Source organism: Nyctibius grandis, chromosome 4 (assembly GCF_013368605.1).
Source record: "Nyctibius grandis isolate bNycGra1 chromosome 4, bNycGra1.pri, whole genome shotgun sequence".
NCBI classification, from domain to species: Eukaryota; Metazoa; Chordata; class Aves; order Nyctibiiformes; family Nyctibiidae; genus Nyctibius; species Nyctibius grandis.
This window is the reverse complement of record NC_090661.1, coordinates 22,039,677-22,062,596: the sequence shown is the minus strand read 5'-3', so window position 1 is coordinate 22,062,596 and position 22,920 is coordinate 22,039,677. Positions and strand designations below refer to the sequence as shown.

The window sequence follows — 22,920 nt, the reverse complement described above, 5'->3', positions numbered from 1 at the left end:
AACTTACCTTCTGTGTTTCAGAAGCACCTTGTCAGCAAGAAGCACACGCTAGCAGAGATGCTTTGTGATCAAACACTTTTTTAGCACAAAAAAAATTGCATAGCAAGATGAAAACCACAGTAAAACTTTAAATATATACACAGAATAAGCTTCCCTTCCCCCATGTATTTCCCCAATCAGAACACAAAACTCAGCGTGCCACTGGAAACTGAAATCCAATTACTCCTTCCCCATAGACCAGCCCAAGTCTCAATTCCTCCTTCTGTTGCACCAGTTTTACATTGGAGTTGCTCCTCTGAAGCTGTTGGAATCTCACCAGTGAAAAGGAGCACACAATCAAGCATTTTGTTTATGGAAAGCAAAGGTTTAAGCCATTGTACTCAGACCTTAAAATTATTACTTTCCCCTTCTCAATGTGCTGCCTAGAAAATTCTACAATAAATTTTTCCATGAGACATTAAAGAACGGATCTAGGAACATACTTTGCAGGTACATTACTGCTCAAGATATCCTAGCCACAATGAATTCAAGTCAAAACTCTCAGTTTTAATAACTCCTCCATGGAAAACTATCCACTCAAACTAACAGCATCTTTTGTGTCCAGTTATTTTCTTCCTCTTCCTCTGAAGAGAGGTGACACTGTGAACAGAACAAAGTGCAGCTGGCTGAAAAGATTAACTTCTTTCACTTTTAATGAAATGTCATCATCTGAAATTTCATTTTGAAACCAACACTTTTTACAAGAAGTTTGCTAACTGGAAATTGAAACAAGAATGAAGTAGTCTTGAGGGAATACCACAAGGCATCCTAGCAACAGTGACGTTCTTTCCAGTGCTGTCATTTCAATGACGTTTAAAGACATCAGAACACCTCAAAACACAGACTTATTTCTGAGAACTGGGCTGTCAATTTTTATATTCATAGCAGCTTAAAACAGAGAGTTAATGCACTGAAATATATCCATGTAAGTTCATTTAAAGAGGAGAAGAATCTGGACACACAGCCTCAAAAATGTATAAAAATAGTAACAAAATAATTCCTGATACATGTTTAAGATAGAACTGAATCCATTTGGAAACTATGTATGTTTATACAAAAAAAAAACAACAAACAAAAAAACCCCAAAAAAACCTCCAGAAAATATAACACATTCCTTTCTAGTGCCTCCTTGGCAAACCAGACTCAGATGAAGGACATGCTCCAACAGGCTGTGTGCTGGTTTTTAGGATGTAGCACAGCCTTTGAGAATGTTTCGTGTTGCCAAACCCCACACAGGTGTTAAACAGTTCAGATTCTGCAAGCTAAAGACAATGCCCCAAACTATAAGAAAGTGATCAGAAGATACTATGATTAAAGTCCTGTTATAGTTACTCACCTTTGGACCTTCATCCAACAGAGTGGAAGAAAGATGCTTACAGCAGCCCTAGGGGATAAACTATATAGATAAACCAACAGTCCTTCCCCACCTCTCATTTCTAGGTATGCAAGACTGTGATACTGCACTGCCTCCTCATTTGTATTTTAGTTCATATCTTACACAGACCAGAGACTATCCTATGCTAATAAAAACAAGCACCACATATTTTCCAGGACACCTATTTTAAAGTTCCCCTCTCTAGTGTCCAAACTGCTGCCAGAAAAGAAATCTGCCACACTCCACCCTGGCAGACTGGAGGTACTCGCCCTTTTGCAGTCAGGAAACACTGGAAGGAGAACCTGCATAATTCCAAATCCTCACTTCTGATGGTACAATTTAAAGTATATACCTCACATAAAGAAAGCAAAATACAACTACAACTATCATCCACTTCAAAACTATGTATTCCCATTATGATGGAAAACCATCAGAAATAGCTCACACATTATTCAAAGTAGGGATATAAAAGGGACAACTGAAACAGCCTTGTCAGCCAAGCTTATAGACAACAGTAGCAGACCTTTAAGCACTTTGAGCACCAGGAGGAAGAAAAGACAGCAGTCCAGGAGAAGCCTCTCTATCTGAACAAGTAAGAGAAACAGAAGTGACACACAGCGATGGTGTGTCATACATGCATGTCTGAGCCCTCCAACACCAGCCTGTCTGCAATTCAGCCTTTCTTGGACATGCTGCTGATGCAAAAAGAAATCCACAACCCCAGCTGATGCTGTTTGCCCCATTCTTTTTGTAAGCTCTTCCAGTTTCACTGTTGTCCTAGGGCAAAGCATCCATGGAAGAAGAGTGAAAAGGCATGCGGACAACTCCCCCATGAAACATTGGCAAAAGTAGTGAAGTGGAACTGACAGGGGAAATGTACCATTTCCTAGTATCCTACTTACCAAATCAATCAGAAATCAGCTCCAGCAATTAAGTGATAATGAATAACTGATGACACTCACTTTGGTGAACTGAGCATTTACCAGCATTTATGACACTAAAGAAACTGAGGTGTGTAAGTGGTATCTCCATTTTAAGTAAGGCACAAAGCAAGGCAGACAGCAATTAATTTGCCTGATGTTATGCAATGCCAAGGATCACAGTTATATCTAGGATGTTATCTTAGTTCTATCTGTACATGATCACACATCACCTTGATTTGTGTCCCACTCTACCCATGTGTAAAATATTTCCACTTCAGAGAGGCACAGTGAGCGTTCCATGAGCAAAATTCAATAGTTTCAGTAACCACATCTTACTACCTTTTCAGAGGGGGGGAAAAAAAAAAGAAAAAAAAAGGCTGTGTTCACAGTAAAGGGCAGCAAAATGGCAGTCAGGGAAAAAAACACTTTAAAATGTGATCTACAACATATGTTCAGGGGTAGAATTTGCCCCGAGAAAGCAACGGTCTTCAAGCCCGGCTACTTTAAGATACTTTACGTCTCTGCATAGCATGTCTTCAAGTCAGCCAACTTTTTTGCCAATGCAAATAAATTCAACTAGAAGCTCAGCAGAAAGCCAAGGAATTCCATCTTTGATTTAAAACACTCTTGCCAGCCACTCAAGGCTGTCAGTAATACCACACAGGCACACTTCCTATCACTAATGCATAAAAGTATTCTAGGAAAGAGAACTCGGTCTATTCCTACCATACTTCACACCTGACCTTTCCACTGATGCCATTATCTATTTGTACTATTAAAAACCAAACAGCCACAGGAGGACATGAGCACCCACTGCACGTTGTGTTATCTATCCTGTCCTTTCCCAATTCTTCATCAAGCTTACCAAGCAGACAGCCCTACGTACTGTCTACACACACTTAAACGTAAATCTCTCACACTCCTAGAGATTTCCCCCTCAACAGCAGTTGCCATAGTTGAGGCAGACACAGATTCAGCTTTACAAACTGGCAGCCATATGTCATCCAACTGGCATTAAACACCACGATGCCACGTTAAACACCACAACGGTTTAATGCTAGCGTGCCGACTCCTACTCCGCTCCCCAACAGGAATGTTGGCGATGTAAGCTTCAGAAGGACGAAAATTAATGTCACTACTTGCGACAGAGTCCAGCCTTGCAGACAGGATCCCCTTCAGGAAAGGGCAGCTTTCTGAGTGGAATTTGAGAAGACCGGAGACAGGGCTCGGCCCTGCCACAGATGTCTTATATGATATTACTCTGCTTTCCTTGGCTTCAGTTTCCCTTACCAGTTACTGATTACTAACGCTCTCCTATCTCCTGGGAATACTGCAAGCATCCACAATTTATGTTTCTGTGCTGCTCAGATGGGTACCTGAAGATATATACTGATCAGTAGTTTTCCAAACATATAAACTGTTTTTTAAAAAGCATCATAAAAAATGCAAAGTATTAATATTAAAGCCCACAGGTGTATCTTGAATAATTTATTCCTCAGTAGTAAACAGGCAAAGTCATAACCAAAAATCTCTGAGCAGGTATGCAGCTAATACCCAGTCCAGGGATTCTGATTAAAATATAAGTAGGCCCACTCTGTAACAGATGAAACTCCAACTTCCCAAACTCCTGCCTGCTCAACTACCAGCTAGACTCAGTTCACACAGTGACTCTATAGAGATAAGTGATCCCCTGGACCTAGAAAATTCAAGTAATTTTAGATACACAAATTAACTGTCCTCTTATTTACACTCATGGGGGCTCAATAAGAACCCCTGGTATGGTGTCAATTTTTGTCTTCCTCTTGCATGCATCCATACCCACTCCTAACTTTTGTTTAATGCTGGGGCATGATTTGCAGGAGGAGGAGAAGGGAACAACTCGGGAAGCTTGTTTAAAAACAGATTATGTATCTATACATTTCAAAGTATCCAAAATGATTTAGCCCTGGAAACATGCAATGACTAGCTCTTGGTACAGCTGCTTACACCTAGGGTTTAATTTTGACAGTTGAGCTCACTCAAACTGTTCTCTAACCAGAAGAGTTACTACAGTATTTCAATAACACATTTTTTCCAAAACAATAGGCCACATAGTCCTTCCAGACTGAAGGAAACAACATTGGAATACTTACTAAGTCTATGCCAAGTTAATTTTGCTATAGGGATGCACAAAGTAGTTTGGAAGGCTTATGTTATCCAACTTATCCCACCTTCACGGGCCAGACTGGCAAAGGTGGAAAGAGTGCTCTACCTCCCAAAAGTCACTGCCCCTTTGAGATATCCCATATCAGATATGCTTCCCATCCAAAACGGAGATAACCACCAGATATTTTAGAAATCTAAGTCATGTGGGTTTAATTTTAACAGAATCTGATGGTCTCTTCGATACAGGCCCAAAGGAAGTTACATTGATTGCTTCTTAAACGGGAAAGTCTGCTCACAAAAGTGCGCTGCTTAATTTTGCAACTGTTGATGAGCAAACAAATGAAGCACCAACACTGCAGGGAAAAATTAGCTAAACCGTGCTTTATAGAATGAGCACAGTTTACCTATGAGACTACTTACAAGAAGCAGTGGCAGTCAGCAAGCCAGTAACTCCAGATTCAACCTCAGTTAGGACAAGAATATCCTGCCAGTGATCAAAACTGCTTTTTATATTTTCAGATTTCATTTGACTCAGCTAACTGGCCATTAAGCTCCAATAAGGTGGACATTAATCTACAGATAACACAAGGAAATTGGAAAGTAAGCAGCCTGAGGCTACCCTGAAGACTGTTAACCAAATAGCAAGGCAGAGCTCCATTAAAACAATTCATCAGAAAACCTTTATAGTCCCTTGGCAGATTTTCAAGGATCCCATTAGAAATTTTAAGGATACTCAATCTGATTAGACACTGAAGTGTAACTCATGTAGAAGTCACTGATAAGTAGAGAGCCTTTAACTTCGAAAGCTTGAAAGTTATCAAAGCTGCTGCATGAAGAGACACTGGGCATTTCTGCTGTAACTAATATGTATAGTTTTGCATAAGAATGGCAAAAGCTTTCTATACTACATTTAAAAAGTGAGACTGATGAAAAGGTATAGCTGTGCAAACCAACATCATCAAGTACCTGCTACTTTTGGGTGGTCTCTGTTGATGTAACTAAGAGACAAAACACTTTACCCATGATCTCAAAAGAGCTACACCCAGGAACTCTGAATCAGGAGTTCTCCATGAAACGTCTACTAATATCTCAGCTGTTGAAAAGCACAGGCATTTCAAAAAGTGAATCACTTGAAGTTGCAGTGCAAATAGGGAATTATACTGTAAAACATTCTGTTTCTACATTTTACAAAAACTGGAAGGAGGATGAAGAATGGCTATTGTGCTCTTACCCTTAATGGACATATAATTCAAGTACGAAATAAGGTCACTGAAACTATTCTGGACTCTTTTTTAGAAGAGAAAGGTTGCAATGAAAAAATGTTTCAAAAAAGTGTGATTCTATCACCAGTCCTTATAGAAAAAAAAAAAAAGCTGACAACAATCACTCTACCTCAAAGTTGCAATTTAGAATCTAAGACTCCTCATGGAAGATTTTTAGGGTACACCTGGTACTGTCAAACCTGTTACTGTTCATAAATGCTCTTAGGAACTTTACTATCAACGTCCTTCCTTTTTACCTTCCAGGTACTCCGTTAATGTTCTAGGCAGATCACTTTCATCTTTGGTCAGAAGTACACTCCTGATTTGGTCATTGCACATGGTGGCTCCTTTTTCAGAGGAGCAAAAAAGAATTGGTTCCTGAAACTCACATACAGCTTGCAGATGTAGGGGGTTAGCCCTCCATCTGACCGTAAAGGAACAAATGCCTGCGGTTTGTTTTAGAACTCATAGGCTGAAACACTACGGGGCTTCACTCTTCTCTTACCTTCACACTTGCTGATATTCAAAGCCAGTATATACACAAGATTGAAAATGCCTAACAAGTGGACATAGATCTTACCTTTTAAGAAAGGGCTAGCAAACAAAAATTTCTTAGAGAATGTAAAATAATGAATTTCAACAGGACTTGATTTAATAAAGGCCAAGTTTAACATGCAGAACCTTGGTTACATGGCAAAGTGAATGATCTGTTCATTTAAAAGTTCACAATGTTGTTTTTTGGGGGGGAGGGGGTTGTTTGTTATTTTTAACAATTCTACCTGTAACTCAATACAGGCTTTTATTTCACTCACAATCAGGTATTTGAAATTCAGCCAGCACTTTATTAAGAGATGTGACTAACATCAGCCACTTGGATTTTTTTGTCCCTCTCCACCTTCTTTCCACCTTTCAAAAGCCTGTCTTATAAGAAAAAAAAAAAGCCTTTTTTGAATTTGAGTAGACAGCAATCACCACAAGCCCACTGTTGTTGCTTGTTAGTCAATTTTGAATTACGCCTAATTAGTTTAATGACTTAGTCTTTTAAAACTGATTGAGCAGTAAGTACAGTTCTTCCAGACTCCAGCATTTCACAAGCACAGTTTGCATTCTGCCAGCCTGAGAGGATCTTGATCTCAGCATCTATATTGTGTCTTTCCAGTTACCTGAACAAGTAAAGCTGTAGACTGTTTAACATGATGCTAAGTCCTTGTTAAGACATGTTTCTTGTTGTTCAGATCATGGAAGATTTAGTCCCCCATCCCCAAGATCACCCATCCCAGGTCAGCACCAGAGCCCCAAACTCTTCTGGTAGACAGCCATTCCCCTCAAGACAAAATACATGCACTTCAGGTTTCAGTTAGACCATATATTCGTTTTAGCAGTGTGCAGTTCCACCCAGCTCTTAAGGTGGCATAGTTTTGGCCCTAGCTGCAAGAGCAACACACACCATTGACAGGAGACTGGTTAGCAAGTTAGAGTAGTTATTTTGCCTTTGAAGTTCATTGACTGCAATGTGTTTCATGTGGAATAAGTGCTGACTCTATCAATTTATCTGTTCGTGAAGAACTGATGTGCTTTGGCAGGTGAAGCAAGTAGAGCTACTCTGCATATTTAACACAAGGAGCTGCTCTAGCATATTTTGTATCAGTCTCTCTAACAGTGCCCGCATTCACAAATTATTTAGCCATTTATACATGCACACCTTGCACTGTGTGTCAAGTAAATATTAGCTGTACTTAATAAATGATCCCTGAGAAATTGAGTAATTTGCTCAAGATGCACAATTCACTTGTAAAACTGTATCAAGAACCCAAAGAGACCAAGTCCCAAGCAGTCTGCTCTAACCAAACACCAACTTCCAAACTCAGCTACAGCAGAAGTTCCACATAGCGCAAACCTGGGCCTTAACAGACAGCACAGCTAAGCAATGGATAGGGTTCTACCTGAACCAATAGTCAGAAGAAAAGAAAGCCCAGCAGCACAAGATCACCCTATGCAAAGTTTCCTATATCAGTGATTTCATATTCCATTGAATGCAAGATCCAAATCAAGAAGAAAGATGAAGTGGACTACAAAGTACAGGAAAGGCACTCTCACTACAGGCTAGCAATAGAAACTGGGGCACTAGATTGCAGCCAAAGAAAGGCGTCAGAGCAGTGCCGAGCACTTGCCACAGATAGAGGCAAGGGAAAGGCTACAATTCCTAGCTGCAGGTTAGGCCTACAGAAGCATACAATCTTAGCAGGTAGGTATAGGTATAATAAGCATACATGCCAGCTTCTTTCTTTTCTAAGTACAGAGTCAAAGGCATGATGAGGAAATCCATGGCTAGAACTATGCACCAATGGGTATAATTTCAGGTGAGGTCATGAGGCACAAAGGAAAAAAAAAAGAGGAAAGGGGTACTGAGATGCAAGGAGGAGAGAGGTAAGACAAATGAAGTATGGAGAGAAGTAAATGAAGACTAAGTCATCAGCATACAGCTTCAGAACAAGAGAACAAGGATACAGGCAATGAATGGGAAAGAAGTTTGAATTTGACAAGAAATGGATTAGCAATCTGAGAAATAATGGCTATTTTTAACTGCAGAATATTAGCTACACTTAATAGAAAAACCAGCACAAACATTTAATAGCCCTTGACATAACTTATGTTCAGGAGAAGGGCAGCAGAATATTAGTCCCAAGACTGTATTTGCAGCCTCCAAACTCAAAAACACAAGCTGAATTGTAGAATCACAGAATCATTAAGGTTGGAAAAGACCTTTAAGATCATTAAGTCCAACTGTTAGCCTGCCACTGCCAAGTCCACCACTAAACCATGTCCCTAGCACCACAGGTACATGTTTCTTAAATACCTCCAGGGATGGTGACTCAACCGCTTCCCTGGGCAGCCTGTTCCAATGCTTGATAACACTTTCAGTGAAGAAATTTTTCCTAATATCCAATCCACACCTTCCCTGGTGCAACTTGAGGCCATTTCTTCTTGTCCTATCATTTGTTACCTGGGAGAAGAGACTGACACCCACCTCGCTGCAACCTCCTTTCAGGTAGTTGTAAAGAGCAATAAGGTCTCCCCTCAGCTTCCTTTTCTTTAGACTAAACAACCCCAACTCCCCCAGCCACTCCTCATAAGACTTATTCTCCAGACCCTTCACCAGCTTTGTTGCCCTTCTTTGGACTCCCTCCAGCACCTCAATGTCTTTCTTGTAGTAAGGGGCCCAAAACTGAAAGCAGGATTCAAGGTACAGCCTCACCAGTGCCAAGAACAGAGGGATGATCACTTCCCTAGTCCTGCTGGCCACACTATTTCTGATACAAGTCAGGATGCTGGTGGCCTTCTTGGACACCTGGGCACACTGCTGCCTCACACTCAGCCAGAGATCAACCAACACCCCCAGGTCCTTTTCCACCAGGCAGCTTTCCAGCCACTCTTCCCCAAGCCTGTAGCGGTGCATGGGGTTGTTGTGACCCGAGCGCAGGACCCGACACTCGGCCTTGTGAACCTCATACAATTGGCCTTGGCCCATTGATCCAGCCTGTCCAGATCCCTCTGCAGAGCCTTCCTACCCTCAAGCAGATCAACACTCCTGCCCAACTTGGTGTCATCTGAAACTTACTGAGGGTGCACTCTATCCCCTCATCCAGATCATTGATAAAGATATTAAAGAGAACTGGCCCCAATACTGAGCCCTGGGGAACACCACTTGTGACCAACCACCAGCTGGATTTAACTCCATTCTCCACAACCCGTTGGGCCTGGCCATGCAGCCAGTTTTTTATGCAGCAAAGCATATGCCCATCCAAGACATGAGGAGACAGTTTCTCCAGGAGAATGCTGTGGGAAAGAGTGTCAAAGGCTTTACTAAATTCTAAGTAGAAAACATCCACGTCCTTTCTCTCACCTAGTAAGGAGGTCACCTCCTTCTCCATAGAAGGAGATCAGGTTAGTCAAGCAGGACCTGCCTTTCATAAACCCATGCTGACTGGGCCTGATCGCCTGGTTGTCCTGCATGTGCCACGTGATGGCACTCAAGATGATCTGCTCCATAATCTTCCCTGGCACTGAGGTCAGACTGACAGGCCTGTAGTTCCCCGCATCCTCCTTCCAGCCCATCTTGTAGACGGACATCACATTTGCTAACTTGCAGTCAACTGAGACCTCCCCGGTTAGCCAGGACTGCTGATAAATGATGGAAAGGGGCTTGGTGAGCACTTCTGCCAGCTCTCACAGTACCCTTGGGTGGATCCCATTCGGCCCCACAGACGTGTGTGTCTAAGTGGTGTAGCAGTTCGCTAATCATTTGCCCTTGGATTATGGGGGCTTCACTCTGCTCCCCGTCCCTGTCTTCCAGCTCAGGAGGCTGGGTACGCATAGAACAACTGGTCTTACCATTAAAGACTGAGGCAAAGAAGGCATTAAGCACCTCAGCCTTTTCCTCATCCTTTGTCACTATGTTCCCCCCCCAACATCCATTATCTTCTGCAGCCATGTGTGGGCAATAACCACATTCCCTGTGAAGTGGACACTAGCTAGGAGGTTCACTACACTACTGCACAACAGGTTACCTGAGAAGAGCACCCTGGACAAGCAACAGTACTACAACTTGCCAACTCTTTCCCTGCCTTACAAAATGGGGGGAAAAAAGTGTAACTTGCCAAAACATGGATTTTCATAATTATATCAATTTGTGTGTCTATATCACGTTTCACATTTTTCTAAACCTAAAACTCCTCTGTTTGAAGAATCTTAATGACTTTACTATAACAACAACAGAAAGAAGAGAAAGGAAAAATAGAAATACTTCAGAAAAATTCATCATATCGAGAAAAATCTACTTACCTTGCATGCAACCCCTACCAGCAAGACAGAACATTGCTTCAAGGCAAAGAGCTATTTTGAACTGTAGAAAGACATGCCTGTTATTTGTAGCATATAGCTTTTGATTAAAAATAGGGTAGCACTCATAGCATAAAAGAAAGATGGGAAGAAAGAGAGTTGGTGTCCCAAAAAACCTGACTGAACAGGTAAAAGGGAAGTAAGTACAGTGAGGAAAGAAATACATCTTACCCAAAGTCATACTGCTCATCAGTAATACAACCTGGAGTAGATCCTGCAGCACTAAGACCCTGAACAGCTTTGCCCAGCAGAGTACAAGTCTTCAGCTGAAACAGGTATGTCTGGCAACTGCATTCTGTCTGGAGCTATAAGCGTCATCTGACTCGTTAACAATTGAAGTGATAGCTTGGTGCAAAATATACAAAGCAAGAGAAAGGACTCCAAGGAATGAAGGAATCTGAGCACAACGTGATACTTAGTAGCCAGAATTCACATCTTAATGTTTAATGTGACCACAACCTACTTGCTGCAGTAACTTTACTGCATTTTATCAAAAACAGAGATAAATCTCCTCAGGAAAATGTTACTTAAAATTGAACTTTTCATCCAACAAAGCCAGCAGTTTCAAAATAGACCAACATAGGCAGCCTCATGTGATTAAACTGGTTTCCACCTAAAATATTCAGTAACAGAGCCCCAAACCAGGTATCTCCCCCACCATGTTCCCCAGGAGCCATCTGCAACAATAATCTGTCTAAGCAGATGAAAGGTAATATCCCGACACTCATAGCAAGGTGTGGTACTGGGGGATTTGCCTCTAATTTAAAAGAAAAAAAAAAAACACAAAACAAATCAGGATCCTTACTACAGAAAAAAAAAAAAGACCAATACAAAATATAGCACTAAAAACTGAAAAATTGTATTTTTGGCCCTATTGAAACAAATATCTCATAATGCAACAGCACACTTCAACCATATTCAACTTATACACTTCCCAACCTTTAATAAATTCAGCCTCACAAACTGAGAGATACTAAATCCATTTCAAAACTGAAACCTCATGGCTAAGAGTACATAGTATCAGGACCTCCCCAGATCTGCTATGAGTTCATCAGCCCCTAATCCCAAATGATCCCACACAGTGGGTTAAAAGCTCATTCTTCTGGTACAGAGTATCATTTTAGTCAAGTTTCACGGGCACATCACCTTCCACTCATTACCTCACCTCCCTGTTCACTGTGATGTCACACACTGTGACATCACACACTGTGACATCGCAACTTACACAAGCGTTCATTCATGCACAAAAAGCAGCTTTACTTGGTATGTTTTAATTGTGTCCAAGTTCACAGCTGTCCAGACCATGGCAGGAAGAAGGCTTAAAGATCACTCACAGAGCAGAAAGTTCTCACCAGCCATCCTCCCACAAATTGCTTCCATTTTGATTTTGCTCATCTGGGCCCTTTTGATTATCCACCCACTTGATTCCCCAGTATCACGCTAACAGGAACTACCTATTATTTCTCTAAAACTTTCAAAGAGGACATATTTCTATAAGCTGGAGCCAAATTAGGTATTTGATTCCACAAGCTGCTTTGCAATCAAGATGTGGATATCTGTGCAAGCAGCCGAGAACAAGAACGAGCAGAGAGACCAATGCCTCCATTTAGAAATCTCCTCACTGCCTCAACATTTCCCATGTGCAAATTAAAACACAAACACACACCAAAACCAACTAGCATGAGACCATCTTCTCCCTTAAAAGGACTCTTCTGTCCTGATAGCCAACACTTCATGCAACGTAAGGTTGGCTTAAACTGCCTTTTAATCTGACAGTTTTACTAGCACAAGAGGCTGCGTGAAAAAAACCCACTCAAACACATGATCAAGTTATTGCAGTTTAACAAGTTTCTACATGTCAAATAAGCAAGTACTTGGATACATGCTCAGTCTACAGCAAATGTAAACCTCCATTGTTCATATAAGTTAGAAATTTCATTATCAGAGATACCAATTTAGTTAAATGCCTTCTGCAGGGGTGTTTGCCAAGTTAGTTTTTCTTAAGCTATTTGTTTAAATTTTCATCTTTTTTGTTGTTTGGTTTTTTTTATTAAACACATACGAGCTCCCCCTCAACAATTCTTCAGCAGTCAGTAAATTTATGATAAACTAATTATACTAATGGCTGACTATACAATTAGCTCCAGCCACAATCCACTTACACTCCAAGGCAAAGGGCAGTCTTTCAACGTTTCACTTTAGACATACCTTAAAGTACATCATTAAAACTGGTTTCACTTGAAATATTCCATTCTGCATCTTAGCATACCCTGTTAGGAGATCTTGCCAGAGCAGTTTTGCTTTAATACTTAAAAAGACAAAAAAACAAAACCAAGAACTATTGAGACATAAGGTCTTTCTCCCTCCTCACCTTCAAAACCTACCTGCTGATAATGAAACTGTTTTCAAGTTCAAACCCTGAAAATGACAGTTTAAATACTTATGACAGAGTGCCTTCTACCAAAGGTAGGACATCCACAGCTTCAGTCTGCAGCAGGTACGACAACTGAACAGTGACAGCCTACAAGGCTTCCTACCAATTCATAAAACTCATCATTACCTTCCACAACGGACAAGATACTGAAATGGAGAGCACTGCTATCATCACAGGAGATCACACACTACAGATGTTTCAGGCCTGCTCCATTACTGCATTTCTGCTTACACAGACAAAGAGAGCAACCACAGGACATGATATCTCACAGAAACTGTTCTGGTAAGATTTACCAGTTTGGAAAAAATAAATTTAAAAAAAAAAACAAAAAACAAAACACCACAAAACAAAGTTTGTCCCCTGATGATAAATTAATTTTGTATTAGGCCTTCCTACACTACTGCCCTGAAACAGAGAGATGCTTGAACCTCAGCTCATTTCATCATTGCTGCCTAACAAACCATCATCTCCGTTACAGTCTACCAGATTTACAGCAAAGGAAGCCATTCCATTCCTCACCTGGTAGATAATCAGCATACAAACAGAAGTAGGATGCAGGTTACTGTTGTCACAATAAACATATTATAGTATCACCAGGAAATTTTTTCATCCAAAGAAGTATGGAACTTGCTAGTCTCCCAGTGTATCAGGCACTACAGACTGACTGTAAGCTTGTAACATTTTATTTCACATTTGTACGAAAAGTGCATTTTTGCTACCTATTTTATAGTTAGCAATCTCCACTTCCTGTCACAACATGTGACTGCAACATTGCAATCATGCTTCCACCCTCACAGCCCATGGCAACTGCAGGCTACTGTTGTGGCAAAGTTATCCCAAGTGGGATGGCATGGCCAGAAGCTCCTGAGCCCTGCACTCCCCACACCCAAGGAGCAACAGGAACCTATGGAAGCCTAGCGAAGGACACATCCCTTTCCATGACACTATGCAAAAATCCCTGAAGTTTACATGAAACCCACAAAATCATCATCTGCTTACTTCAGTCCCTGCATCAAAAATGTACTTGCAAGAGTAAAGTCTGACAACAGCCTCAAACATCAAACATCCAATAACCAGAAACTGATCTGAGAGAACATGTCTGTGGGCACTGGCTCCTGCAAGAAATCCCAGACATTCTCCCGAGCATGGATGTGGAGCTTTGCACTAAGGTTAGTACTTCCCAGCTACTCTCATCATGACCGCTGGCAGACTTAAGTCTTCAGCAAATATCCAGTGCTTGTTGTGTATCACCTATTTCTCCTCTTACTTTGCCAAATTGGAAGTTTCTTGACTTGCCAAAGCTACTACAAGAATCCTTGTCCATCTCTAACACACTGACCTGCTACACAAGCCCGCAGCTGGCTTGTGTGCCGAGAGAGACAAACACTGGTTATGGAGCAACAGACGCAGTTTAAGAGTTTTTAAGAGGATTCCATTGAAAACACAAAATAGATGTACTGTATGCACAGAATAGACACAAGTCTCCAAGCAGAGACTGGTTTTCTCGCTCTCTCTACTTATACAGCCATAGAGCAGAACAGTATTCAGCAGTGCTCTTCCCATGCATAGAGGTTTTCAGGAAATTCTACAAAAAGCAATACCTCTGAATGTCAGCACAAATGAAGACTCATGTAAGGAAATACTGGGTATTTCTTTAGTAGCATGTGGAAGTTTTAAGCTAGCGGACATTACACAATGCAGATTAATGTGGTAACATTACTCTTTAAGCAGCTCCTGCTTGATTTTGGGGATGTTCTGTTTTTTTCTAAGCTAGATCTAGTTGCAAATTGCCATGAAAACATGTGTGGCCCTGCATGTTTATGCTGTCTGTGGAACAGCGTCCCGATTCCAACAGTATTAGACCAAAAGACTGAAGGGAAAAAGATATAAAAGCCTCCCCTTAATGCAGAGCAAGTTGAGTATCTTTTAGGAGGTATAATATCTGCATTATATATTTGGCTTAAGCATCAGAAAGGTCCTTACACTGAACTGTGACATCTTGGGGACCATACTCAGGAATTTCAGCTGTGCACTGCACTGTGACTCCAGTCATTTGAAGACTGACATTTTTAAGACCTACCTCACAGCTAAAACAGGAAGGTTTGTAGTTGTCGGAGAAAAAAAGTAATCTTCCTTTTCCACTTACTTTGTAATCATACTTTTTACAAGCAGTTCATATAGCTAAATATTTGTGAGTCCTGCCATCATTTCTCTCCTTAATGGACGATACATAGGTTGAAGAAAAAATGACATAAATCTATGTTCAAAACATATTCAGTAGATTTAGGTTTCTTTGAATAAAAAAAATTTTGTCTTGAAGATACAGCACCATGGTAGTCAGGATTACAGAGAATTCATTTTTCTTTTAGGACTGTTTACATTTTATTGGTTTATTGAGCTGTAATGTACTTTCAATTCTCTGAAGCAATTCTTTCCTAAACTCACTGCGTAGCTCGGCTTATATTACTTAAGTAATACAAACTGCAGAAGAAGATAAACATAGATGTCTGTTTTCTAACTAACAAACCTTCTTCTACATAAACTTAACCCGATAACGTTGTTACAGTCTAAGCTGGTAACTGGAATCCTTGCAGGACCTAACTTACATCCAGGAACTCCTGGGCTGATACAGAGCCAAAGTAAAGCGCCAGGAACTGGGTCAGACCACAGCACATGCAGGGCAGCAGGAGGGGATTCACAGCTGAGCGTGATCTGCTTATACTGGCAAGAGCACGGAAAGATGAAAGAGACTGGCTGTGCATGTGTGTCCACATGCCCGAGAGCTTGATGAGACTTGAAATGAGGCAGGGACTGGAAAAGGAAAATAAGGGAATCAGGGAGCTCCTGTGTAGGGAACAGAGGTTAAAGCTTCAGATCAACAGTCTTTTTCTGATCAATTATCAGTTGCAATTGCAAACTGACATTAAACCAGCCTGGTATAAGTTCACACTATATATCATAAGATAAAACCTTTCCCATGTAGATAAGGTCTTTCAGGATCAAAAGCACTATTTGATCCAACTATAATATTAAGAATAAAGATGCAAATAAAAGATCAAACTTTGCCTTGCAAATTTTCACTGACACAATCCAAGTCAACAGTTACTTCTGCACACTAACAGAACAACTCTTTAGACAGACACTATACAGTGTTTATTTTCTGAAATTGATCCCCAGGGTGTCAAGGTTTCCCATCTGTATTAAAAAAAAACGCAATAGGAAAAGAAATATTTTCAGGAGTCATTGGAACTAAAATTCAAAACAGAGTGAAGGCTGGGCAGAGACAAACTCCCTGTAGGAAGCCTGCAGGGGTGCCAAAATAGACAGAGGAAGCAACATTTAAAAAAAAAAAAAAATCCCCAAAACCCCCATACTTTATTCTTCAAAAGAAAAACTGAACACATTAAAAAAAAAAGGTTTCAGAAAGCTCTTTGAATCTGCCCCAAAGTAAGCCAGAACAGCCGGTTAAATAACTGCAGGGTAACTGTTGTGCAAGAATGGCAGTTTGCAGTGGAAAAGCTGAAGTACTAACTTCCATAGAGAAACAGGTCGTCTTGGTCACTGCCCCCAGGCCAAGGTGGAGCAGGAACATGGGGTGTGGGCGGCTGGGAAATCTTCACATGTAAAGATCGGTATCTTGTAGCATGGAACCCTCTGTGTTAATCTAAGGGCGATATTACAAGCAAATATATACAACACATGGAAACATATACCTTGCTATAGATAATTAGGTGAAATTTTGGCAATATTACTGTAGTAAAATGGAAATTAATACGCAAGAAGGCAACACAATCTAGATAAACAAACCTGAGCTTTGCCTAAAGCTTTCCAAAAGAGGAACTGCTGAAATAGTTTTTGCAAAGACACCCAAACCTACACAAGACTTATGAATGTCGCAGCTGAAGTCTGCAGTTATGTAATTTCAAAACAGTGCCAGTCCTGTTATGCTTCTCCTCCTTCCTACCCATCTACACCAAACTAGACACAAACTTTGATCACGGAAGCTGTGAAACTTATCAGTTCTTCATGACAACAAATACTCTTCGGGAAAAAAAAAAAAAAAAGAAAAAAAGAAATTGAACTTGATAATCTGAGTTTCACCCACTGTGTGTCATCACTTCATCGCCAAAGTGCGATTCAGAAACACACACAGCAGTATGCAGCCAGGCTACTTACGCTGTCTGGAAAAGTGCCCGCTAAGATCACGTTGCAGAAATAATTCACACCTGCAGCAAAGCTGCTCAAAACACCATCAACTCGCCGACTTTGACAGACACACGCCGACCGCGGGGGGAAAAGGTTTCTACAAAGATGAACACGAATAAGAAGCAAGAAATCGCCCTTCAACACTCCCAGGGAAGCCAGGCAGGCCCCGAGCGCTTCACTCGGGCGCACGGACTCCAGCGCTGCGCCGGCCAAAGCCCGCCGCGGCCCGAACAGCCCAGCCCGCCTGCCCACCGGCGGAGCATCCGCTGCGCCCCGACGGCCTCCTCCGCCCCAGGAAGACCCCAGCAGGGAGGAGGCCCGGCCCGGCCTGGGCTGTACCTGAGGGGCCGCAGCCCCTTCGCCCCGGCGGCAGCTTCGGCGCCCGGCTCGGCCCAGGGATGCCCGACTCCAACGGCCGCCCCGGCCCCATCCCTCCCGCCCCGGCCCCGCTAATTCCTCCGGGCGCCTCGCCTCACGCCAACCCACACACCCCCCGGCCGCGGCGGCGGCGGCACTGGGACCACCCCGAGCACGCCCTGAGGGAGAGGAAGGGAGGGGACAGAGAGGCGCGCACGCCCTCGCCGTGGGCATCCCTGTCCTGCCCTGCCCGGCCTGGCCTGGCCTGGCCCACCCAGCGAGCCGCGGGGCAGGCAGTGCCCCGCGCCCGGCCCGCCAGGGGGAGGGGAGAGGAGCCGAGAGGAGGGGAGGCTTGCGGCGCCCCCGGCCCGCAACGAGCAGCCGAGAGGAGGCGGGGGGAGGCAGGGAGGCCCCAGCGCCCTCCTCCGCCGAGCGGAGCACGCCCCCTCGCTCCCGGGCAGCGCCCCGGGACGCCGCCACCGCCCGCACTCACCCGCCGAGCCCAGTAGCAGCCACAGCAGCCACATGGCCCCGGCTGCTCCGCAAACTTCGGGGCTGCTCCGCCAGTCCGGCCCCGACGGAGCCTGCGGCCGGGGGCGGCGGGGCGGAGGGAGGGCGGGGGGAGGGCCCGAGGGCGGTGCCCGCCGCCGCCCCGCCCCGCCGGACGGTCGTGCCCACCCGCTGCCACCGCCCCGGCCCGCCGGCGGGTCAGCGCATCCGCGCTCGGGCGGGTCCTGGGCCCGGTGCGCCGCTGAGGGACCATAGCGGGGCCACGCCCCGGGCCCGGGAACCGTCCGGGAAGTCTTGCGGGGGCTGCAGGCCCGTGGGCCTCGGTGCCCACCCTCGCACCCGGGAAGGCCCGGCTGGGACCCCCGGTGAATGGGGCGTTGCCGGCAGCCCGCCCCGCTGGGTCATCCCCGTCTCCTGCTCGGGAGAGCGCGCAGCGCGGCTCGGGTTGTCGCCGAGTATGGCAGCGCTGCAGGCCGTGCCGGTGACCCGGCCTCTTGCTCGACGGCTGTCGTCTGACGGGCTGGCAGATCGCACGGCTCGGTGTCAGCCCGGCTGATGGCATGGGAGGGTTTTGCTGGTGAGCACCAGCGAGTTGCCCACAGGGCATCGTGGCAGCATGCCTAACCGCTGAGAGCAGCTTCATCTTTCTCAAATCTGTTGCCCACCAGATACCTACAGCCAGTTTTGAGGACTGTGGAGGGTTGTGGTGGCATTAGCCCTCAGCTTGCCATGTAGCAGCAGGCAGGAGCCCTTTAGTGATGCCTGGAAGTGTTTGGCTCAGAGCTGCACCCCTGCAGACAGGCTATACATTCATGAGGCACATAAATGCTCACTTTGCCCCTTCTGCAATAAGGAAGGGCTATGTGGCTCTCAAAAAGCCTCCCTTTCCATCTTACCATGCATGGTCCTCTCATCTTCATTCCCTATTGGAAGACAAGAGACATTTTCATTATAGTCAGTCAATCAGAGCTAGCCTGTGGGTTTTAATATCCTTGTAAAGCTCTGAAACCCAGCATTTAAGAAACTTAAATAGTGTTTTCAGTCTAGGGGCCCGATCCCGATCTCACTTGACTTCAATGGCAGGAGGAGCGGCCTTGTTTTAAGGAACATTATTTTTCAGTATATAATGACCAGGAGTGAAGAAACCCGCATTAGCATGTGAGTCATTCTGCTTTTACGGGAAAATCGCTGCCTGTTCATTAAGTGGTACCTTTTGGTTGTAAAGTATTCCCCCGTGTGTGTGTCAAGTACATAAGTAGATCTGCATGTGTACAGGATAAAGTTTAACTCTCTAAAAAGCTTGCAGCATGTATTTAATAGCTGAAGAGGAAGGCTTAGTCAGAAGGTATTTTAGCTAAGAATTAAAGCCAGTTTATAACAGTAAAAAGCTGTCAAATGATTTCTAAAACTGCTCAGCTAATCTGCACAAAAATACTGTTTCAAGCAGAATTCTTACAATTCATGTTTAATATAGTCAGAGAAGCATGAGGAGATTTATTGATAAGGATTTCACATCATTTGGAAGGATGAATTTATTTTTTATTTAAGACTTTTATCTGAATATCTGGATTTAGCTTCTGTTAGTTCTTTAATGGTATTTTAACCCCTGATAGCTAATTCCCACGTGGAAGTCAGCTTGGGAACTAGTTTCCAGAAGGGGGTTTGAGATGGAGGACTGGTTTCTGACCTCTGAGGGATGTGGCTGTGGGATGTTCCTCTGCCTGCCAGGACACCAATCCCTAGCCGCTGCCCTTCCTACCTGGGCTCCCAGTGTGACAACCCAGCATGACCCATCTCACCACTCAGCAGGCTCCAGCCAACGCACCCTGACTACACGCAGCAATAGGGGTTAAGAGGCAAAGCAAGGTGGATGGGTGCCTCCTTGGCAGCTACCAAAAAGCAAGATCTTCTAGTTCACTAAGAGATTAAGTGGGAAGCTCTCAGGCTATAAAAGCATTTTATTCACCTCAGTTTCTTAGTCAACACAGGATAAAGGGTCCAGTGTGATTCCTCATTACCTTGTGGGTTTCAGGTTATGTGATTAAAAGTGTACTCCCTGTAAACACAAAGATGCAGGGAGAACAAAGACAGGCAGAGAAACCTCAGTAGCTTCATCAGGGAAAATGAAACACACAACATTGGCTGCTGCCAAGCACTGATTAGAGAAGACTAATTAGACCCTGTTACCTGGTGTGAAGCCTGCCAAGATAAGTCAACCAAGAAACTGTCTCCTAGATGCCTTGCAAACTAAAGGTGGTTATTGCTTATGATATAGACACATTAAGGGATGCAATAGGAGCAGCGTTTTGGGAACATGCAAGACTTACTATACAATGTTTAGGGCAAAGACCAAAGCAGGGGAGAGGGAAGGTTTGAGGTGGATTGAGGAGGAAAAAACATGGGAAAATAAAGGAAAAAGGGGATGAAAGGGGTTGGCCAAGTGTAGCTGAGCCCTGTGTTTGATCACCACAGCCTATCCTATAGTTTAAATAATCCTCTTTCTAGCTATCTTACATGTAGGTGCACTGTCAATTCTGAGTGAGTATGCGTGGACATCAGCAAACTTTAAACTAGATTAGCCAGCAAACAAGAGGTATGAGTATCTGTAACTGAGTGGGACCACAGACCTCAAGTCAACAATATGCACTCTGATTCACTTTACCCTCGTATGAACTGCCTTCATGTCACCGGGGTGGATTTCTGGTTTTGTACCTGGAAGCAAAATGTGATTCCAGCTCTGTTGCAGACTTTGCATGGCCTTGAGCAAGTCACTCTTGTCAACCCATGCTTTGACTCTTGATGAAACTACAAGCCATCTACACCACAAAGATATTGCAAGGATAATGAAATAATTTCAGGTTGCTCAGCATGTGGCTAGATTCTGAATGGCTACCAGTAATGCAGGGTACAAGCCAATGATCATAACAAACAAGAAATATACTCTGAAAAAATTTTCTTGCTTCTGTTAGCTTCATAGTAAATTATGCTGGAGTAATGAAGAGCTGTGCTTGGCCTATAGTCTTGGCAGGATCCATTATGAGAAAGCCACTTATTGTAGCTTTGTGCATGATGGCTAAGGGCTAGAAAGGGAAATTTTCTTCAGAGCCAAGCTTGTCAGAGAAGGCTCATTTATATTAGCACAACTGCTACTAGCCAAAGTTTCTGGTGCTTCCTTTACTACTCTAAAAGATGTGGGATTTTGCTGCTGGATTTTAATTTTCAAATGCAGCTTCATCTTCTGCCCTATCTTGAAATGAAATCATCAATCCTCTAATTTATAAACATTGCTATCTCCTGACATCAAACAGCATTTAATAAAAGTGTATGTGATGGCAGTGTCGACATGGCTTACATAGTTGCAGGCTTCCACAGGAAGGTTGCAGGTGGCTTCAGGGAAGCTGAAGTAGGGACAGATGTAATGGAAGTACTAAGGAGGCAGGGGATGCCCTGCATGAGTACTGTCTTGTGTGGGTGCCGAATTAGGTGTGAAAGATACACAGCCTTTGCCTTCATCCACATCATAGCTGTATTCTGTCCTGCTTAGAAATTTCTTTGTGGCAAATCTGTGAATAAATGAGGTGTTCTTTCAGCAAACTGTGTGTCAAAGTTTGGATGTCTGATGACAGTAGAAGAATAGGTGTGAGGATATCTGGCTTTGGCATAAAGTTCTGTCTCCATGTTACTGTGCTGCCAAGAGGCAGGCATTTAATCTTTGTAGTGCAAACCTGCCACCAGGATTGTGGGATTTAACCCCTTTTGGTGGCGTATTCTTTTGAGATGCCCAGATGAAAACTAACCAATAACATAAAGAGTTTCCTGCGAAAAAAATTATCCAGATGCTTACTGAAACTAATCTCTGCCAATTATTAACCTAAAGAGTACTCTTTTTAGGTTACTGTAGACGACAAAGTGTCTTCAACTCATATTGGCAGACCTGCCGATTCTTACTCTGGGGGACAAAGGATTATTCATAAGTACATTGCAGAGGATCTGCACATCCAAGAGAACCTGACGTTTCTAGGAGGTATCAGTGCTCAGCATGTTGTAAGCTGAAGTTCAGATCTTTCATTTCTCATTTCTAACCAGCTCAGTATACAACTTATATTTAATTTCACAATCATTCTTATAAGCTAGAAGTTGATTTTTTAGGGAGTTAACACTGGTTTGAGGCAAAAGAGCAAAATGCAATAATGGCTCTAGATGCAATCTAAATTTGCTGGCTTCAATCTGGAAATAGTGCTCTGAAAAAAATTAATTCTAATCATTTATATGTGTCATGCCCAGTGACAGGATTAATGATGATGAAAAGTAAGGACTGTGTTAATTAAGGATAAAAATTTTGTTATAATATATTGCAATATTTTGTATATGACTGAACTGACACTTAGCGAGCCAGGGAGTTTGGAGCTGTGCTTAGCAACAGCTTTTTGATGGATTCAAAACAATAATAATCCCATTTTTAATATATTGCAGCAGAATGATAAATGTAGATCCAAATACATTTATAAATTTGTCATCATCATTAACATCTATCAAGTTAAACAGGTATATTAGCACGTCAGCCTATATCCATATATCCATTAGAATTCTTCTCCATTATGGCTTTGCAATGTTTTGATCTTTAGCTCTGCATCAAGCTCGAAGCTCTTCTGACTTGCAAAATTATTCTCTTTAGAAAACAGAGTCAGAGATCAGTTTTCAAAGGAGGAGTCATAACAGGCATTCAGATTCCCTCATATCACTCGTATGCTTCTCTCATAACATCTTAAC

General features: G+C 43.1%; 1 protein-coding gene across 1 annotated transcript in view; it reads right to left on the bottom strand.

Annotated features, from left to right (window-relative positions):
* LDLRAD3 (low density lipoprotein receptor class A domain containing 3) overlaps positions 1 to 18,757 on the bottom strand; it is a 113,271-nt gene extending 94,514 nt beyond the window's left edge. Inside the window, exons 1-2 of the mRNA XM_068400107.1 lie at positions 17,915 to 18,757; positions 17,254 to 17,314 (exon numbers count right to left, since the gene is read on the bottom strand). Of these exons, the coding sequence (XP_068256208.1) occupies positions 17,254 to 17,314; positions 17,915 to 18,757 (904 nt within the window). The remainder of the gene's footprint in view (positions 1 to 17,253; positions 17,315 to 17,914) is intronic.
* Positions 18,758 to 22,920: the final 4,163 nt, after the last annotated feature.